Source organism: Equus asinus, chromosome 3 (assembly GCF_041296235.1).
Source record: "Equus asinus isolate D_3611 breed Donkey chromosome 3, EquAss-T2T_v2, whole genome shotgun sequence".
Classification (NCBI taxonomy): domain Eukaryota; kingdom Metazoa; phylum Chordata; class Mammalia; order Perissodactyla; family Equidae; genus Equus; species Equus asinus.
The window spans coordinates 69269843-69288785 of record NC_091792.1 but is presented as its reverse complement, the minus strand read 5'-3'; the positions used below and the strand labels follow the sequence as shown (position 1 = coordinate 69288785).

Genomic DNA, 18943 nt, shown 5'->3' with positions numbered 1-18943 from the left:
TGGACTTGCATTGTAACCGCTGTTGTTCTTTATGCACCAAGTTCCTTCTGGGTGGAGGCTGCATCTGGCTGCTTCCTGTGCTTCCAACACCGGCCACGCACAGTGAATGAAGAGACCAGACGAAATGCCTGTAAGTTCGGCGTTTGTGAACATGCTCCTTTTCCTCTGGCAGCAGCTCCTGTTGTGTTTTCCTGTCTCTAGCATTGACTTTGCTTATGCCGTGTTATCTGGTTCTTTATTTAGAAGCAAGTTTGAGCGAGGCAAATTGTGGCCCATATAGAACAGGGTAAGCAAAGTAAACAGATCATTAAGAAGATTAAAACTTTGATCTTAGCTATCTCTAATAGAACCAGCTAAGCCATTTAGGGCATTTTTTGTGGAAGGTGAATGCCCTTCTCCTGTCATGTTGCTTCTGCACACTCTTCTTTACCATTCAGTGATACTGAGATCTCATTTGAGCAAAATCCATTTCAAGAAATAAAGACATCAAATGTGGACACAGGGTTTTTGATTTGTGAGAAAACGATGCTCATCTCTTAAAGATTTTTGTCCTCTTAATGATCTAGTGTGAAATACCTAGACTTTTGAAGATTGATAGGTTCAAGTCCCAGCAGAAGTGAATCCCTTTCATTCTTCTGGAATAAGCTAAATTACATTCCATTTAAAAAAAAATCGGTGGTTGGAAAAGATCCACAAGTCCTTATCAGCCTTCAGCTAAGTACGTTTAGAGCTGCTAGCCAAGGAAACATTTTTCTTTCCAGTATCACAACCCCTTCTTGCCAGATGTCTATTCAGGGTTTATTTTAAATGAAAGGAGTTTTGAGAGACTGTCCTTTCTGTGTAACAGCAATCTTTGACCCTGGCAATGGATGGGATTCCAAGATGATAGCATCAATTATAGTTAAGGAATAGCCTGAAAGTGACCTGCAATCATAAGCCAAGGAGTAGTTCTTTCTTCCACTAGGGCTCTGGATTGTTTTCTCTGGTTTGCTTATAGATCTTTGGAACATTGAGGTTGCCTAAGAATAAACTCAGGCAGTAATCCACATGGCTTTTTATAAATACACACATGTAACAGAAAGCCATCAGGAAATTCCTAGTTAAGATCCCTGACAAGAAATCTTTATTTTTTTTGAGGAAGATTATCCCTGAGCTAACTACTGCCAATCCTCCTCTTTTTGCTGAGGAAGACTGGCCCTGAGCTAACATCCATGCCCATCTTCCTCTACTTTATATGTGGGATGCCTGCCACAGCATGGCATGCCAAGTGGTGCCATGTCTGCACCTGGGATGTGAACCGGAGAACCCCGGGCTGCCAAAGCGGAACTGTGCACTTAACCGCTGCGCCACCGTCTTTTTTTAAAGATTTTATTTTTTTCCGTTTTCTCCCCAAAGCCCCCCAGTACATAGTTGTATGTTCTTCATTGTGGGTCCTTCTAGTTGTGGCATGAGGGACGCTGCCTCAGCGTGGTTTGAAGAGCAGTGCCATTTCCGCGCCCAGGATTCGAACCAACGAAACACTGGGCCGCCTGCAGCGGAGCGCGCGAACTTAACCACTCGGCCACTGGGCCAGCTCCCCAAGAAATCTTTTGATAAAGTAATTCTAAATGTGAAATGCACTCTTAGGATCTACATCGTCCTGTGTTTGGCTTTTTTTTGTGTGTGTGAACACATCTATTTAATATGGGAAATGGGGTATCGCTGTCTCTGTCAGTGTGTATGGGGTAGTAGGGAAAGAAGCAGAGGAACTTCTGCCCTGGAGTAAGGGGCCGTTCTGGCCCCAGGCTCGGGGATGGGGAGCAGACTGAGGACGGGGGAGATGTGTAAGGCAGGGGCAGGGTGAGCTCTGCATATATCCTTGGGACCACAGTCCAGGCCCACCCAGTCACAAAAGCAAGAATCAAATGAATCAAATGCAACCCTGGGGTTGGGAGATGGGGAGAGGGAGGGCACCAGGCGCACCCATGCCCACAGCCCACATTCAGTGCTGCCAGGTCTGGCCCACCTCCCAGCCAGACCCTCCTGTCCAATCACCCCTATGTCTGTTCCTCCATGAGCCAGGCAGGGCCCCTGTGCATCTACTGAGATAGCAGAAGCCTTAAAGCAGTGGCCACCATCACATGGCCAGCTGAGGTCAGTGCCAGGCCCTTTGGGCCCTACAGTGGCTCTGCAGATGTGTTGCTATAGGACAGGAAGGAGCCAGAGCTGTCAAATACCTGGATACAGCTGTTGCTTGCCCAGTCAGCCACAATGATGTTGTCATTAGTCCACAGCTACTGCTGTGGGGGCATTGAACTGCCCATTGCCCTTGCCATGGGAGCCAAACTTGAAGAGGAACTTTGCTGGCACTATATACCTTCACTGAATGGTTATGGAAATCCGTCACTACAGTCTCATTCTTGTTCACAGCCACAAAATGGGGCCCTGCACAGTGGCAGTCAGTGGCCCCAAGTCCCTCAAAAAGGCCAACCAGCTTACCATTGGGCTGGAAGGTGAAGACACAGCAACTTGCTGTCAACCACAGTGATAAGTCCATTCAGGTCTACGGTCACTCCCTTGGGGCCCATGAGGTGGCCAGCTCCAGTCTTGGTCTTGAACTTGGCCTCAGGGGAGAAGATGCTGACCCAGTGGTTGTCATAGTCTGCCACGATAATGTCTCCACTGGTGTCCACTGCTACACCTGTGGGACGCTGCAGCTGCCCAGGAGAGCACCCTTGGACCCCAGTGCGGAACTTGAACTGGCCCTCACTGGAGAAAACCTGCATACATTGATTGCTGTGGTCTGCTACCACTATGCAGCCGCTGCTAGCTACCACACACCCTGTAAATTGGTAAATTTGTCCTTGCTTCCACAACCGCCAACGTGAAAGACGAGTCCATCTTCAAGAAGGTTTTGCTTCTGTTTGCCGCCCTGCTGTACGTAGAGCTGGGCCTACGCTCGCCTTCTGGCGCACCTGGCTGGCAGACTGGAATTGGACTATGATGCCATCAGGGGATGGTGGCAGGTCCCAGGATGCAGAGCCCTCAGGCTCCCTACTTGGCTAACATTTGTAAATACATCAAAATCTAAAAATGACACCCAAGCCAGTATTATGGAAATTTCTTCAAAAGTGTGTTAACCTTGTGGGTTTTCAGGGGAAGGAAAATAACTAATTCAATACAGGAGACTTTTTTGTTTTTTTAAATAAAGGATTAGGTCTTATAGATGCTAGTAAGGAAAGAAAAAAGTCTCTTTGATCTGTATCTTCCCAGAATAAGAGAGTCTTTCAATTGGCATGTTCTGTATAACTTCTTGAGGTTAATAAAACAAGCTCTTTTGAAGCCAGTATCTGGCTGTATCCGTAGATATGGCCCTTGAGAAGAAATCCCTTATGCTGCCAAATTCACGGGGTTTAAACATTCTGGAGTAATTCTCCAAACAATGTAGTTTTTTCCCCCTGTTGAAAATTGTGTGATCAGGGAAGAGAGAAATTAAATTTAGATTTTTCTTTCTTGTAAAAACTTATTTTATAAAATTTATAAAAATTAATTTACAAAAATTAAAATTAAAAATAAACAATAGTATTTATATTAATTATATATAAATTATATAATAAAATTAAAATTTTAAATTTTAAATAAAAATTAGTTTATAAAAATTAGGTTAAATCGATTTTTCAGTATGGATTGTTCAATTATGTATCCTAACTAAAAGGGTAGATAAAATCTAAACGTTAGTGATCTCAACATTGTTTTCATTTTGTTTTAAGCTGTGTTAGATTTATTCCTGCAAATCTGTCTCCTAATTATGCTCTACTTAGCCCAATGGAAAACTACTTTGCATTCCTTGATTCATACATTAAAATTTTGCTTGAAAACTGTCTTGATCTAGCTGATGGTAATATTTTTTCATTGAAAATTTTAATGCAGCCTTATAAGCTAGTTTAAATAAGAAAGTCCTTAGAAAAGTGTTTCAGTTTGCTGCTTTTTGAAGCAAATGAAGATAAGCAAGAACGAATACAAACCTACTAGCCCAGGGTTCTGCATTCTGTCTTTGTCTTCAGCCGACAGGATCTTGAGTCCAAAAGAATGGATTCATGTCACTTCCACCATCGACTGGCTGTGTGAACTCTGTTGTTTAACTTCTCCGCACCTCAAAGGCCTTATCTATGAGTAGGAAAGATAATTTCTATACAATCTCCGTAAACATAAGGAGACCTAAAGGTATGAGAAAGTGCTTTATAAATTAAAACTCAATTCCAGTGGTAATTAACATTTTGTTGGGATTCCTTTGAGAATCTGAAAAATATGCTTTCCCACACACCCCAAAGGTCTTACAAATATACTCAAAATCTTAATTTCCCCTACGCTTGGGAGCAGGATGGGGAGGGAATGGTTTGAAGCCCTTGCCACGAGTTAGGAACTTCTGTTCTAGACAAGAGTAAGATGGTAGTCATTCATTCAACAAATTGTTGAGCTCCACCTCTGTGCCAGATACAGCATGACATGGCAGTGAACAAAACAGACAAAGGTGCTCCCCTTAAAGAAAGAGTGGACACAGAGGAATGTGTTGCAGAGAAATTAACTCGGGGTAGTGAGGCAGAGAGCGGTAGGGGTGTGTAGCTTTAGCTACTCTGGTGGTCAGGGAAGGCCTCTCCCAGGAGACCCATTTGAGCTGAGCCCTAAGTAATGAGGAGGTAGCTTCGTGAAGATCTAGGAGAAGAATGTTCTAGGCTAATGGGAAGCAAACGTGAGAGCTCCGGAAGAGAAATGAACTTGGTCTGTTTGAGGCCGGTTTGTATAAATTGTACTATATACGGTATAAACACGGCCACTGTGTCTGAACTGTAGCAGGCATGGGGCAGAGGTTTGAGCTGAGTTTAAAGAAGTAGACAGGAGTCAGACCACTGTCAGGAAAGGAGGAGACATTTGAGGAGTTGAAGCAGAGGAATGACATATATCAGATTTAGGTTTTGAGTTAGATCTGTTGTATGGAAAAATGGACTGTAGGGGGAGTAAGTTGACAGATACGATGTGTGAGGGACAGAGCCTCCCGATCCAGCCACCCCCCAAGCCTGCCCCTAAAGTTTTGGCCCAAGCAACATGATAAAAGCCATTGCCATTTGCCTGTGGCATCTTACCTGCAGGATGCTGGAGCCCAGGTGTGGGAGAGCTATTAGATTCTATTCTTCCAGACTGTACGGTGTTAGGTAACCAGTAATGACTGCTGCCATTTTCTCCGGCTTTGTAACAGTGCAAACAAAAGTAAAAGAGAGTGATGGCAGCTTTGGGGCTCCGCAATCCTTGTCATAGTTCTGATAGTATTGGGTTCTCCCAGGAAGACCAAGGGATAACACACTGTTAAGAGGTTTGCACACTGCCCAAAAAATGAGCTGAATATCAATCTAAATATTTACCAGTCAGCAGAACTTCATTAGCATGTTTTACTTGCAAATGTCTAAAGAGATTATTAAGTTTATGTCAGGCTATTGATAGGATGTTGCTTTGGGCCATGTTTTTCCAATTACAAAAATATATATATTTTTACCTGAATTCACTAATTCTTTTAGACCTCAAGACTGGGGGCGGGGGATCCATGCCAAGGTAATTTAATCAAAATTAAATGCACTCGTAGGAAGCTATGAATAAAATAAGGTATAGTTATATGATGTCCATACAATACGTGTTACTAATAAAAACATTTATGTAGTGCTTTTCATATAATATGAGAGATTCTACACTATAAAATACCTTTTGTTGTGTGTAGCTATTTTAGGAATGTTCATTTTACCCTAGTTTTAAACTATTCTACAGTTCTCTTGACTGCATTTAACACAGAAGTTTAATATTTAATGGCTTTATACAAATAGAAGCTGAAGCCAGGTAAGTGTTATACAACAGTGGAAACTAGGATTCCCTGTGCTTCTGTTAAATTAAAAGCATTCATAATTATTTCTCAGAAGAGCTGGTCATTAATTAAGGTTTATGAAGTGCTTAGGGAGTTTCATAAGGAAATATACCGAGTCTCACAAGTCCTGTGAGAAGGAAATCTAGATTTGAAGAAATTAGTACAAATGCCGATTAAACATGAATCCTGGTAATTTCAAATATTTGCACAATTCTGACCAATGCAGAAAGTAAAAGGAAAGAGAAGCAAATCCACCAATTAGATAAAAATACTGACCCTGGCCACGTGGAAAGGTGTACAAGCTGAATGAAATAAGAGATTTCCAAGTTGCTGGGAACTGTTCATGTGCTGACTGAGAACACCACCGCCACCAATAAAGTTGTGTTACTCACTAAAGAAAAAACTGTTTGGGAAGGGAGCTTAATTAAGACTTTTCTTGGGGCCGGCCCAGTGGCACAGTGGTTACGTTCACATGTTCCAATTTGGCAGCCCAAAGTTTGGCGGTTCGGATCCCAGGCGCAGACCTATGCACCACTTGGCAAAAGCCATGCTGTGGCAGGCATCCTGCATATAAAGTAGAGGAAGGTGGGCACGGATCTTAGCTCAGGACCAGTCTTCCTCAGCAAAAAGAGGAGGATTGGCAGCAGATGTTAGCTGAGGGCTACTCTTCCTCAAGAAAAAAAAAAAAAGAGTTTTCTTATTTTACATTTTCATGAGTGGTTCTAAATGTTTTGATCAGAGCAATCAGTCAGAAATGAATGAATATTTAACGCTACTGGAAATAGGCCTGGACAATAGGCCTTTGAAAGAAAAGACTATTTTTCTTTATTTTCAGCTAGTTATAAAGTAACAATTTCTCACCACAGAAAACTGGAAAAATACAGAAAATTATTTTTTGTTTTTTATAAGTCACCCTTAATCACACCACCAAGACATGGCTATTGTTAACATTTTTTTCCTCATCATGTAATGCTTCGTGAGGGTATGAACTGTGTCAATTTTAGCTCATGACCATATCCCTACCAACTAGCAGAGTGCCTGGCACAGTTGGCATCTAATTAATATTTACTGAATGAATATATTAATATTTCCTTCTAGTCTTTCATGAATACATTTGCTTGACTGTTAACAAAACAGGGTCCATACTGTCTATGGTTATATTCTAGCTTTTTCAGTTTTCATTATTTTCTGAGGTTTTTCTCATGACATTAAATATCTTTCTAATCTAAAATATGATGGTTTTTCATAATGCATAATGTTCCATCCAGTATCATACTTCATTTAACCATTTTCCTATGCAAATGAAATCATGTAGTATATACTATTTTGTGTTGTGCTTTTTTTGCTCAACACAATGTTTTTGAGATTCATTCATATTGTTGTATGTATCGATAATCATTTCTCTTTTATTAGCTGAGTAGTATTCCATTGTTTGGATAATTATTGCTTTTGGGTAAAATACCTAAAAGTAAAATTACTGGGTCATAGAATAGGTACATATTTAACTTTACAAGAAACTTCAAAACTGTTTTCCAAAGTAGTTGCAACAATTTACTCTGCCACCAGCAACATAGGAGAGTTCAATGTGCTCCCATCCTTGCCAACACTTGGTCCTGACAGTCTTTAATTTTAGCTATTCTAGAAGGCTAGTGAAGTGGTATCTCGATATGGGTTATTTTGCATTGCACTGACGACTAACGGTGTTGACTATCTTTTCACTGGTCGTACATATGTCTTCTTTGACTGATACTTCCAAATCCCTTTCCAGAGAAGTTGCACTAATTTATAATTCTACCAACAGTGTCACTTTTTAAAAATGTTTTCCAGTTTTCTATGTGAAAAGTGGCATCTTATTTTAATTTGCATTTTTATTACTAATAAAGTTGAACATTTTTTAATGTTTAGTGCCTTACTTTTTTTTTTTTTTTTTTTGAGGAAGATCAGCCCTGAGCTAACATCTGCTGCCAATCCTCCTCGTTTTTGCTGAGGAAGATTGGCCCTGAGCTAACATCTGTGCCCATCCTCCTCTATTTTATATGTGGGAGGCCTGCCACAGCTCGGATTGATGAGCAGTGCATAGGTCTGCACCCGGGATCTGAACCGGCAAACTACAGGCCACTGAAGCCAAACGTGCGAACTTAACCACTGTGTCACCCGGCTAGCCCACATTTTATTTTATGAATTCTTTGTTCAAGGTGTTTGTCCATACTCGTATTGTAGAGTTCTTCTATTGAATAGTCAAAATTCTTTACTCTGACATGAGATGCAACTATTTCCCATCTTGTGCTTCTTTATCTTTTTCAAATAGTCAAACATAGCAATCTTTTATGATTCCTTGCTTTTGCGCTTAGAAAGTCCTTATCTAGAATTCATTGAGTTGGTTTTGATCTGATAAACGCACACATGAAGTGAAGGGGTGTCAGCATCTATTGGCATCTGTTAGTTCTATAATTACCACAACTATCCAAGAAAGATAACTTCCTCATTTTCTTCTAGATTTTTTTCCTTTTATTTTTTACACATAACTCTTTAAACCAGGTTCACTTTATACTGTTATGGAGTGACTCCAACTTGGGATCCAAATAGTTGGTTAATTTTTCCACCACTATTATTGAGTACGCCACCTCTTCACATAGGTTTGTAGTATTTTCTTAAACTTTTTCTTTTTAGCTATCTTGTTTACGTTCTTCCAGAGGAATTTTAGCATCCACTATGACGCACGGACCAATTTAATTCTGACCTTTAATTTTCTCTGTTTGATAGAAATGTGGGGCTCATTACTTTTTAAATAAAAAACTTCCTCAAGATATCCGAACAGTTCTCTTGGGTGGAAGCCTTAAGTCAAGACCTAAGAAAACAGAATCAAATTCTATTCAGCTCCTAGAGTGGTCTTCAGCCTGCTGGGGTTGCTATGAATGGCAAGATTCAAGGCCTCCCTCCGGGCGCATATCCCCGCACCTCCTCCCAATCCTGAGTCCACGTTAATGAAGATCTTCTATATTTTTATAGCTGGGAGCCGTCCGACGGAACGTTCCGCTGCGATGGGAACGTCCATCCTACCACGTCCACTAAGGTAGCCACTAGCCACAGGTAGTTAGTGAGCACTTGAAATGCGGCTAGTGCACTTGAATAATAAATATGTAAATCTTTCATTTAATTTAAATGTACATAGCCACATAGGAATTCTTAGTGGCCACCGCAGTAACTGTTAAGACCGGCTTGCCCATAACTTGCGTACACTTCCCTGGGTCTCAGCTTCAACATTCCGTTATCGTTGCTGACATCAAAATACCTCTGACCTTGCCAGGCACTACCCTTGGCGAGGGAGGGCAGGCGTGGTAAGACAGCCGGCATTCTGGGCCTACGGTTTACTGAGGGCAAGGTCCTGCAACTGAGCCAGGGTCGCCCTGTCCACAGGCGCGAGCGGCGGCCCCGCCAAGCCGGCCTGGCCCGGGGGCTTCCTGGAGCGGCCGCCCCTGTCTCCCAGCCCACGGCCGGCGCGCCCGCCTCGGGAGCTGGGCCCGCCTCGTGCCCCGGCGGCTGGACGCGAACGTCCGTCTACGGCCCCAGCCGCACGCAACAAGCGCAAGGAGGCGGCGGGGCCGCGGTGGGCGCGGCGGACGCGGGAGCGCGGCCAGGCTGACGGCCGCGGCGAGGGACAGGGTCTGCAGGGCGGGGTCTGCAGGGCAGGCTCTGCACGCTGGCCCGGGGGCTCGCGGCTCCACACCGCGGCTGCTGGGACACCAGATGCGGCTGCTTCGCCTCGGGGCCGCCGGGAGGGGCGACCGGCCCGGCGCGGCAGGCCGCAGACGACGAGGCAGCCGCAGGCACGGCCGGTCGCTGACAAGGGAAAACGGGCTGTCGGAGCCGAAGGCGGGGGAAGCGCGCGTGCGCAGATGGCGGCCGCGCGGCCGAGGGCCTCCGTGGAGAGCGGGAGGCCGGGATCGGCGGCCGCGCCGGCCGCCGGCGGTGTCGCGCGCTGGGCCTCGGCGCGGCGGCGGCGGCGGCTGCGCGCGGGCCGCTGGGAAGTTGGGGGAGTGCCGGCGGGGGCGCGCGCGCGCGCACGGCCGGGCGGCGAGGAGCCCCGGTTGCCTCCCTGAGCGGCGGGCGCGGGCGCTCCCGATTCCGCGCCTCCCGGGCTAGAGGCCACGGGGCCCGCACCGTGTCCGTGAGGCTTGAGGCCGGGCTGCCGCTGCCGCCTCGGTCGGGTGTCTGCGCCGCCCGAGGGAGCTGGGGCCGCGGCACCGCGGGCCGAGCGCCCGGGGAGCTGAGGCCGCTGGAGGCGAGGGCGGAGGAGCGCGTCTGGCGTCTCCGGGGCCGGAGCAGGCCGAGGGGACCATGTCCGGGAGGAACGTCCACCTCTCCACCACCGAACGCGTCATTAAAGGTGCCAGGCGGGCCGGGCCTTCCTCGTCGACCCGCGGGAAACGGCCCTCGGCCGGGCAGCGGCTCGGGGACGGAGAGAGGGAGCCGAGGTGGGGGAGGCAGGAGGGCGGCGGGGACCCAGGCTGCCCCCGTCCCGGACGAGGACTTGGTGGGGTGTGCGAGAGGGGCGGGGGTCCCGCGGGGGCCCCGGGCGTCTTCTGCGGCGCCTACACCCTGGAGATTGCCACTTGACCTCCCGTCGTGGCGGACTTTAAGGTGGGGTGGGGATTTCTTCCCCACCGTCCAAAAAGGCCTGATGCCCGTCTTTTTAAAAGGAACGATTCCTCTTTTCTAGTCTCTTAACTGGGGAAGCCATCCAGGGGGATGCGGGCAGGGAGTTAGTGGACTTCCAAGTCAGCTCTTCTGCCGCTCCCCTCCTTCAGGACCAGCTCTTTCTCGCCCCTCCCCCACAGTTTTCTAGGACATATACCACGTACCTTTTGGCCCACTTTCTCCCGATCGTCACAGTTCACTGCTGTTATTAAAAGAAACAATATGGTGAAACAAATACAAACAAATCCATTTTATGTTGGGATTTACAGATCTCTTGACGTGATGCTGGTGTTTTATTTTCCTTTTGGCCGTAAGGACTTGGAGAATGATGTTTTCTGATTCAGATGTCCAACATAAACTAAAGATGTTCCTTACTAATGACCTATGGGGTTTTACATTGTGACTGTTTCTGCCCTTAAACCAAGAATACCGGTTTAAACATACCCGCTAGTTTCTGTGCTGCTTTTGTTCAGCCATAGGAGACTTACGTACAACTCTTCTGAGTTTTAACAATTGGTTTGAAAGCAGTATTTTATAAGAAGGAAGTAAGCCTAGACCAGGTGTGTTAGTGGCCTTTGGGTAAAGGGCTTAGCCGTAAGTCGGGAAAACTATTAAAATACTTTTATTTTTTCATTTTGGTAGTTAGAACGAGAAAGGAAACTAAGATTGGTGACAAGAATACTTTTTTTTTAAGTGGAAAAGCCTATTGAATGTTAAATGAAGGGGGAGAATTTTAGTGTTTAACTTCACTATTTGCCCCCTAAAAATTTCAAGCATCATAAATGTTGATTGTCTGCACTATGTAATTTTAGTGTGTAACTTAGTTTTTTCCCTTTGAAAAGTTAGCACCATAATTGTGGACCATAAATGTTGACTATCTACACTATATAATATTTAGAAAATATACATAATGGGATTTTTGAGCTTTATCTACTGAGCATTTGTCTGTTGTCATTAGAGATTCAAGTGGATTGCTCATATGACAGACAACCCTTTAACTGGTAAATTATTTTGATCATTTTAATATTAGTCTTTATGTGTCTAACACATAAAGAGTATATAACCCTCTTCTAAGATTCAGAATATACTAAACATAACCTTTTTTGATAAATCAAGGTCATCATTATGTACATTAATTTCTGTCCTGTGCTATTAACATGGCCGGTGCATTCTGCTGTATGAGGGTGTTGGCAGTTTTCTCCTGTACTGAAATGAGTCCTCACTGCTATGCCAGTTTAATGCTTTTGTCTGTTTTTAGCTTATCTCCTCCAGTACTGTTCTCTGTCAAAATATGCTTTTTTTTTTTTTAAAGATTGGCACCTGAGCTAACAACTGTTGCCAATCTTCTTTTTTTTTCTCCCTTCCCTCCCTCAATCCCCCTAGTATGTAGTTGTATATTTTAGTTGTGGGTCCTTCCAGCTGTGGCATGTGGGACGCCGCTTCAACATGGCCTGATGAGTGGTGTCATCATGTCTGTGCCCGGGATCCGAACTGGCAGAACCCTGGGCTGCCAAAGCAGAGCTTGCAAACTTAACCACTTGGCCACGCCAGCCCCAAAATGTGCTCTTTTAATCTGCCACTTCTAAACTGAAGTAAGCAGGGAACTAGATGAACGAAAACTGTGTCAAGTCAGAGTAAACAGGATCTGAGTGAAGCTTAGTGGCAGTCTTCAGACCGTCACAACTCTCAAATTCTGATCGCCATTGTAGCATGTAATTTCCACCATAGCCTACCATAAGGTATAAAGGAAATTTTAAAATGACCCTTTGAGACCCTTGAACATAGAAGTAAACTAAAATAAAACGTGGTTAAAATGCAGGTGCTGGCTTATTGCTAGACATGCTCACAGTTAAGTGAACACCCTCATGGTCTGGATGGTTCACATTTTTTTTCCGGTGAAATTATAAATTACTGCATGTTATATACTTAAAAGATTACACTTAGGGCCTGGCCCCATGGCTAAGCGGTTAAGTTCATGTGCTCTGCTTCAGCCGCCCAGGGTTTTGCCTGTTGGGATCCTGGACGCGGACCTAGCACCGCTCATCGGGCCACGCTGAGGCGGCGTCCCACATGCCACAACTAGAAGGACCCACAACTAAAATACGCAACTATGTCCTGGGGGGCTTTGGGCAGAAAGAAAAAAAAATGATCGGCAACAGATGTTAGCTCAGGTGCCAGTCTTTAAAAAAAAACCACAAACACAATTTGAAAAAAAGATTACACTTAAATAAATGAAACTTAAATGATTTCAAGCCCTTAGAATGAGTGGATTTATCTCGTATTTAAAAACTTTAGCATAAGAACATGACCACAGCAATTTTGGCTTCTTGGTGACTTATGTTGCTTTTTCTCTGGGTTTTCCAGAGTTTAAAATAGTTGAAGGTGGTTCTGAGAGGGTAAGGGGCACTGTATATATAGCTAAGGTCCATTGTATTGGGTAATAAATCCTGACCTGATGTTATCTTGTCTGGCCGGAGTTGTCTGCATTTATTCACAGCTGAAAATCTTTTTCAGAGGTTAGACCACACCCCAGTTATTTTTGCTTCTGTCATTTCCTTTTAACTTTAAAGTCTACTTAATTGTTTTGTTTGAGCAAATCTTGGAGAAAAGTCGGTGAGTGGATAAACTGATTTGTATTTTAGGTGTCCTTTAAACTGCAGCTTTCCTAAAATGAAGAGAAACTGGACTGCTTGTCAGAAAACCTAGATTTTACTCCTGCTCCTGGAGCTTATTTGTCGCCTTGCCTGTTTTTTTCTTAATCTTGCCTTTTTACTTAAACTCTTTTTTTTTTTTTTGCTTCAATAATCTCATCTGTCAAATAGGGTTATTAATCCCTTCTTTGTCCAGCATCCAAGCTAACATAAGGAATGTGAAAAGCTTAAGACAGGGTAGTAGTATGAAACATAATAGTAGTTTGATAAATAGATCAGTTACTAAAAGTGATTCATAGAGAAATCATTAACATTTGAAAAATAGCAGAATTAGAAAGTATGTAAATTATAACATAGGTTGGGAAACGGTTCCCAGTCAGGAAAATACCTTTTCTACAGTATAAAGGATATCTGGGTGGAATCCCAAGGGTAACAATGTGAAGAGACCAGTACAGTCTGTCTAGTACTTCCCTGACAGCTGGTTTCTTCTCTAGCAGTTGAAGGTGTTTATTTTATGTTTAAAAATATAAAAATTCTTATGATTTCACTCATTCATTAAATATTTATGGAGAGCCATCTGCACTGTAGGCCAATAGGTGCTCATTTGTTTCTTCTTCCTTTCAAGAGTAGCATTTCGGTGAGCCTCTGGAACAGTCCATGTGCACTGGGGCATCACGGCTGGTATCTGGACTATAAAACTAGAAACTCAAATAATTGAATGGCGAAGTTTTCAGCTTGATTTTTTTTGCCCCTGGTTTGCAAGTTTCTTTTTCTGTTTGAGGGAATTTTTTTTCTTTGACGGTAATTTTTATAAAAAGAGTTTATTCCTCTGGGCTGAATCTTTTAGGAAGCCCCAAGAAAATTTCGCTAGGAATTACATGATAGATATGGAGAATCTGTTGTCTGAGTTTGTTATTTGGTGGCCAAATAGGATTTAACAGAAAAGTCAGACTTCTTTTCAGTAAGATACTGATACAGCTCTCCCATTCTCTTGGAATTCACATCTATTGTACATGCACAGAATGTCCTTTGTCATTTGTAGCACACATTGGAGACTACTGAGTTTTTAATACCTGGCACTGGGAATAGTGTAACTATGGCTTTCTTAAGAGATTTTAAGAAGAGTAGTATAGACAAAAATTGCTATTTCCACAAGTATGTCCTGAACCCCAAGCCCTGTGCTCTCACTACCATGGCCTGGCTTCGTTTTCTGGCAAGGGAACCACACCGCCCGTCTGTTGGTTGTCATAATGTGGCAGCTGCATGTTGCTGTGCTGCTGAAATTTATGCCTCTGGTATTTCAAACACCAGCAGGGTCACTCGTGGGACAAGTTTCAGCAGAAAGCTTCATAGACTAAGATAGACTAGGAAGAAGGACCAGGCCACCCACTTCCGAAAAAACTGGTCATGAAAACCCTATGAATAGCGATGGGGCATTGTCTGATAGAGTGCCAGAAGATGGGAGGATGGCGCAAAAAGGACCAGGCATGCTGTACACAGGGTCACTAGGGGTCAGAATTGACTCACTGGCACTGACAACAAACCCTGAACCTCACTTGAGTCTCTGATACTTATGGCTCATTTATTTCCACAGCTCTTGTCCCCTCTTCCCCTTTCTCATATGATCAGAAATGGATTTACCAAGGGTTAAAAAATTTTTTTTTCTGGGGCCAGCCCGGGGGCGCAGCAGCCAAGTGTGCACGTTGAGCTTCGGCGGCCCGGGTTCCCCTGTTTGGATCCTGGGTGCAGACATGGCACCGTGTGGCAAGCCATGCTGTGGCAGGCATCCCACATATAAAGTAGGGGAAGATGGGTACGGATGTTAGCTCAGGGCCAGTCTTCCTCAGCAAAAAGAGGAGGATGGATTGGCAGCAGATGTTAGCTTGGGGCTAATCTTCCTCGGGAAAAAAAAAAATTTTTTTTCTCTTAAATATAAGCTTAACCCTGATAATTACAAAATTTGAAAGGCAGAAAGGGAAGAAAACAAAGACTTCATATTCTTTCCCTCCATAAGCAACTGCTCTTAATACTTTTTTGTATGTTTCCACCTACTGGTATATTTTGAATTCAAAGGAAAATGGATCACATATATTGAAGCTTTCATTATGCAATATTTATAATAAACATAAATTTTAACATAAATATTGTTTATTTTTGTTTTTTGGGGGGGGGTTTGCTAAGGAAGATTAGCCCTGAGCTAACATCTGTGTTGCCCTGTGTCTACTTTGTCTGGGGTCGCAGCCACAGCACGGCTGACAAGTGATGTAGGTGTGTACCTGGGGTCCGACCTGGTGAACCTGGGCCGCTGAAGTGGAAAGTGCCCAACTTAACCCCTATACCTGGGGCTGGCCCCATAAATATTGTAATTTTACCTAAATTCTTTCATGATGGTTTCAGTCAGCATGAAAATGGGTTGAAAGTGCTTATGTTCATATTTTGGTCCTTTATATTTTCAATCAATTGATACAATACCAACTCAGAAGAAACATTTTCAAGTATAAATATTCAATGTGAACGGGTCATATAGTGCGTATCTCCTAAGTTTATCAACAGTATTTGTTTAAGTTATGCTTAGTTTAACCTTTGTAATTAACAAGCTGCCAAACTAAACATTGGAAATCGATGCTATTTGAGATTCATACATCTGAGTGAAAGTCTCAAACCTTGGAAAGGACATCTTTTTTTTTTTTAAAGATTTTATTTTTTCCTTTTTCTCCCTCAAGCCCCCTGGTACATAGTTGTATATTCTTAGTTGTGGGTCCTTCTAGTTGTGGCATGTGGGATGCTGCCTCAGCATGGCTTGATGAGTGGTGCCATGTCGGTGCCCAGGATTCAAACTGGCGAAACACTGGGCTGCGGCAACGGTGCGCGCGAACTTAACCACTCCGCCACGGGGCCGGCCCCAAAAAGGACTTCTTAAGTTAAACACTTAATTCTTTTTTGAGCAGGAATAAGGTATTCTTTTTTACCTGTATGTTAATGGTTATGATTTGAAGCCTTATTTATATCAGACATTTGGTAATAAAGCTTTCTTCCATAAAGTAACATATTATCACATTTTACTATAAAGTAAGAAAAAAATGTTATTGGATCATTTCAGAGAAAAATGCTAACTACTCATTTCTTAAAGTGAATTAAAGAATTAATTAACCTTTTCCCAAGCAGTATTTAGTAATAAAAGTAGAATATCTTTCCATTAAAGTGACATTTTGGGAAAAAGCTAATTTTTAGACATGTCTCTGAGAGAGAAAATCATTCAGTGAATTCTGGTATTTGTAGTCACTTGGGGGCTTTGTTACTACTTAATTGCTAAAGGACTAATGGAAATAAAGTGGTGTCTCTTCTTCATTTCATCCTTTCGTGCAGTCATTAATAGAATATAACACTCTTTTGGAGTTTTCAAAGAGTTAAATTTTAGCTGCATTTTTTTTTTCAAGGATTGTCACCTGGGCTAACAACTCTTGCCAATCTTTTTTTTTTTTTTTCTCTGCTTTATCTCCCCAAACCCTCCCTGTACACAGTTGTATATCTTAGTTGCATGTCCTTCTAGTTGTGGGATGTGGGACGCCGCCTCAACGTGGCCTGACGAGCAGTGCCATGTCCGCACCCAGGATCCGAACCCTGGGCCGCCGCAGTGGAGCGCGCCAACTTAACCACTCAGCCACGGAGCCGGCCCCTTTAGCTGCATTTTAAAGTGCAAAACTGAAGTCTAAAAAATTTCAACCCAACCTAATCAGCCTAAGTCATATCTGACTTAGTTATCTTTATAATCCACCTAATTATTCAGGGGTATTTGGAGAGAACTTTTGGTTCCCTATATTCAGTTTCATTTTGTTGGCAAATTAGATTTTTATCATGAGATCTTTTAATTTCTTGAGTCTTTGTTTATTATTAGAAGAAGGTATAACTTGGTAACCAGGATCTCTAGATTGGGTGATAGAAAGATATGCTGTATAAGCTGGCCAAGGCAGTGTATATCTTTGATGATCATTATTAGATTTATTGAATATTAACAACTACATGTTTTTGTGCAGTGTCTAGACAATGTCAGCCCAAGAGACTGAAATTCTAAGTGAAAGACTAGGAGATAATTTAAGGATTCATTCAGGAATTCCCTATGTAATACTTGCTAAAAGTGTTCAGCCTGAATCTAGTTATAGTAAACAATCAGACAAATCCAATTTGTGGGACTTTCTGCAAGACACCTGGTCTGAACGCTTCAAAAATGTCAAAGTGATCTAAAAATAAAGAAGCCTGGAGGACTATTCTGGATAAAAGAAGATGAAAGAGAAATGACTGTCAAGTACAGAGCCAATCCTGGATTGGGAAAATAAAAAGCCATAGAGGACATTTTGGGGACAATTGGGGAAATCCGAATATGGAGTATATATTGGATATATCAATGTTAAATAGGTGTTAGGTGTGATGATACGGTAATGTGGTTAAAGGAGAATGTTCTTATTCTTAGGCTATACTTGATGAAGTATTTAGATTGAGATGTCATGGTGGCTGCAGTTTGCTTCCAGGTGGTTCAGGGAGAAAATTATGTATTTGTCAAGAGGGAAAGCAAAAGTGGCAAAACGTTCATGATGGTGAATATAGGTAAAGAGCAATGAATGTTCATTTTACTATTCTTTCACTTTTTTATAGGATTTCAGTTTTTCAAAATACAAAGTTGGGGAGAGAAAAAAAGTACAATTAAGAAATACCTCAAAACAGCTAGGCTTAGGAAAGGCTACTGTCATATTTGAGAATTCAGTAGTGTCTTAGTGAGAGAAAGCTAAAAAGAAGAAAGTGAATTTTAAAGTATATTATAGCTGATGTGAATTGGAGGCAACTGGTTTAGCAGAAAACGGTTTGTTTCAGCTATTGGGGCTTGGAAAACATGCAGAACTAAGGATGGAGAAGCAGAGTTTGCCTGACTGAGTGGAGAGGATGAGTGAACTAGGAGTGTCAGAGGATTGAAAGAGGTAAAATGAAGAAAGGAAGAGGAAGTGGGATGGCTGACAACTGCTAGGGAAATTGACCGTGATTCCATTAGGGGGACAGCAAGATTATTTTGAAGGCTGTGTGTTTAAAAAAACCCAAAGCTTAATCAGCTTATAAACATAATCCAGAATTGTGGAAATTTCAGACATTATGAAAATAGATATTGTGAAAAGTGAGACAGTGTTGTTTGAGTTTTATTGGAGAGATTGAAGTGAAAAGGTGGTAGAGAGATGAAATAAATATTAAAAAGCACTAATAAGTAGAGGAGAGAGAAAGGGTTTTCCAAGTGTATTTCCCATCCCTGTTAATCGCATCACTTACCCATTTAGTCACTGGCTTAGGTGACAAGCCTTGGAGTCAGGCCAGACTTTTTCCTGCCCCTTTCACTTCATGTGCAGATCTACCAGACTCAGTCCGTGCACTTTTGCTCTCTACATAACCTTCTACTTCCTCTCCCTCTCTCAGTTCTTGCTTATTTTATTGCAGTAGCCTCTTGCTAGGACTGTTTAATCTAGTCTCCACGCTGCCATCATGATCTGTGGATAATGTCAAGGATCATTCCTGTGCTTGAAATCCTTCATGAGCACTACCTGCCTGTAGGATAAACTCGAACTTTGTTGATATATGGTTCCCTTCGTGCTAAATCTCTGACCTTGCATTACTTTCTTCTCCTCATTTCACGCCCCCATTCCCAAACCTACTCTCCTACCACTTGTAG

The 18943-nt window shown here is 42.8% G+C and overlaps 2 protein-coding genes across 10 annotated transcripts in view; one reads left to right on the top strand and one right to left on the bottom strand.

The window, feature by feature from the left end:
• Positions 1–9248: 9248 nt before the first annotated feature.
• On the bottom strand, positions 9249–10227 carry LOC123283883 (skin secretory protein xP2-like). The gene is made up of 2 exons (XM_044766414.2): positions 10216–10227; positions 9249–10163 (listed from the first exon to the last, which is right to left on the bottom strand). Exons 1-2 carry the CDS (start codon positions 10225–10227, stop codon positions 9249–9251), a joined length of 927 nt encoding a protein of 308 aa, XP_044622349.2.
• PPP3CC (protein phosphatase 3 catalytic subunit gamma) overlaps positions 9917–18943 on the top strand; it is a 97759-nt gene continuing 88732 nt past the window's right edge. For 3 of the 9 annotated variants that reach the window (XM_070505221.1, XM_070505218.1, XM_070505216.1), the window contains exon 1: positions 9945–10274. In XM_070505221.1, the coding sequence (XP_070361322.1) occupies positions 10226–10274 (49 nt within the window). In that variant the 5' untranslated portion in view covers positions 9945–10225. Of the gene's footprint in view, positions 10363–18943 lie in introns of all 9 variants that reach the window. The other 6 variants (XM_070505219.1, XM_070505217.1, XM_014867148.3 and 3 more) reach the window with 6 other exon arrangements.